Genomic DNA, 2,310 nt, shown 5'->3' on the forward strand with positions numbered 1-2,310 from the left:
CTCATCCTTCGTCTTGAAAATCACCCCTTGGGCCGGTGCCCAACCATTGCGTAGCGATCTGAACAGTGTCGTGTGGCTAAAGGGTCTCTGGGTATGAACCCTAAAAACCGCTATCCACCTTGTTTCCTCAATCAACCCTTTGACATCACCAGAGAGATCAAGGTCCCCATCCTCCTCCCCATGGAGGTTCAGCCCATAAAAAGGGTCCTCCAGATTGCAATCCCTATCACGGGAGCCCCCTGCTCCGCCACTGCCAGACGCCTTCTCCGTTGAGGGCATGTTTTCCGCCTTACCAGCCATGAGCCAGCACTCCTAGGTAGCTTTGGTGTGGTTGATCATGTAAGGATCGGCCGAAGATCAATTTAACGTGAGAAATCAGGTGGAAATTGGTGTAGATCGGGTAAACTTTGGGAAAACCCTAGCAAATCACAGTCTTTGATTTGTTGAATACAGATAAGAAATAGCACCAAGCCACCAACCACCCGTCAAAAAAAAGAAATAAAAAAGAAATAGCACCAACCACGTGAAAAAAACGCGCCAACTGTTTGTTCCGAAAAGTATAGGATTGGATTAGAAATTGCGCCAATCCGTCGAGCTGCCGGATTCAGCTGTGCCCGCTCGATATTCTCAAAAAAAAAAAAAAAACTGTGCCCGCCCTATCGTGCCCTAGTTTTCGATCCTATTTCCTCCGATCTTCGCCGCCCTACGCCCTAGTTTTCGATCCAACTTCCCCCGATCTTCGCCGCCCTAGTTTTCGATCCAACTTCCCCCGATCTTCGCCGCCCTAGTTTCCGATCCCAACTTTCGCCGATCTCGATTCTCGATCTCGAGCTTGCGCGCACTTGGGCGAACATGGCAGCGATCATGGCGGCGCGCGGGCAGGGTCTGGAGCAAGATTTCGATTTCTTCGTGGTGGTCGACTTCGAGGCGACCTGCGTCAAAGACGCGCGGATCTTCCCGCAGGAAATCATCGAGTTCCCCGCGGTGCTCGTCGACGGCGCCACCGGCCGCATCGTGTCCGCGTTTCGCAGGTACGTTCGTCCTAAGCATCACCCTGTGCTGACCCAATTTTGCAGGGAGCTCACCGGCATCCGGCAGGAGGACGTCGACGGCGGCGTGGAACTCGGCGAGGCGCTCTGGCTACACGACGCTTGGCTGAAGGCGGCAATGGCGGGAGCAGGGAACAAGAGAGGTGTTCGCTTGGCCGTGGTGACCTGGGGGGACTGGGACTGCCGGACCATGCTCGAGTTCGAGTGCCGCTTCAAGGGCATCGAGAAGCCCTCCTACTTCGATCGCTGGATCAACCTGAGGGTCCCCTTCCAGGCGGCGCTCGACGGCGGAGGGCGGGTCAACCTGCAGGAGGCGGTCCGGGCGGCGGGGCTGGACTGGGAGGGCCGCCTGCACTGCGGGCTGGACGATGCGCTCAACACGGCGCGGCTGCTTGCTGAGATCATGCGGCGCCGGGCCAAGATCACCATCACCGGCTCGCTGGCGCCGCCGCCGCCGCCGCCGATCCAGCAGAAGCAGCAGCCTGGCGCAAGCCCTTGTGGTGGCTCATCGGTGCTGGCGCCGCCACCGATCCAGCAGCAGCCGCCTCGCACAGGCCCTTGCAGTGACACATTTGCGCTGGTGCCGGCGCAGGCGCCGAACCAGCAGAAGCAGCAGCCGCCGCCACCGCAGCCTCACATAATCAGCCCCTGCGGTGGCTCCTCCGCGACATGCTTCTCATACTGCGGGGTGGCGACCAGAGGAGCCATGGAGCCAGGGCCGATGCGGTCTGGATGCGCCAACTGGACGCCGGCCATGGGACCTTACTTCCTGTGGAGCAACTGAACAAACGATCCATGAGACTGGGATTCAGAATCCAGTGTCGCTCAGCTGCTAGTATTGATCGTCCTAGCCATCAGAATCAGAGTGTAGCTCAGCTGATTCTACTATACTCTACTCTAGGTGTGATTGTTCACTGAAATCGAATGAACGTCACCAATGGGGCTATTGTTGATGTAATTGGTGTCTGAATTATTAGTAGCATCAATATAAATTTAGTTTTAGTTATTACCACTGTTAATAGAAGATTTGTTTTACCTTCTCTGTGGATTTCTTCAGTACTAAGCAAACGGCCAACGATTGACTTGTTAGTGACATTGATAAATTTCTGAAGAAGGCTACAATTCCAATCGACAATGCAAACGGAAATTCGTTCTCCGATGAAGCCCCCTGCCCCGCCGAGGAGCGACCGATGTCGAGGAGAGGGATGGTTTGTCTCCCAAGGCACATTCATCAGTAGGGCTGGACTAACGAGCAGCTCGG

General features: G+C 55.8%; 1 protein-coding gene across 1 annotated transcript; it reads left to right on the forward strand.

The window, feature by feature from the left end:
* Positions 1-632: 632 nt before the first annotated feature.
* Positions 633-1,994, forward strand: LOC123065239 (ERI1 exoribonuclease 2-like). Its single transcript, XM_044488584.1, has one exon. The coding sequence runs from the start codon at positions 853-855 to the stop codon at positions 1,831-1,833; it is 981 nt and encodes a 326-aa protein (XP_044344519.1). The 5' UTR covers positions 633-852; the 3' UTR covers positions 1,834-1,994.
* The last annotated feature ends 316 nt before the right edge of the window (positions 1,995-2,310 follow it).

The sequence above is a fragment of the Triticum aestivum genome, chromosome 3B (assembly GCF_018294505.1).
Source record: "Triticum aestivum cultivar Chinese Spring chromosome 3B, IWGSC CS RefSeq v2.1, whole genome shotgun sequence".
NCBI lineage: Eukaryota > Viridiplantae > Streptophyta > Magnoliopsida > Poales > Poaceae > Triticum > Triticum aestivum.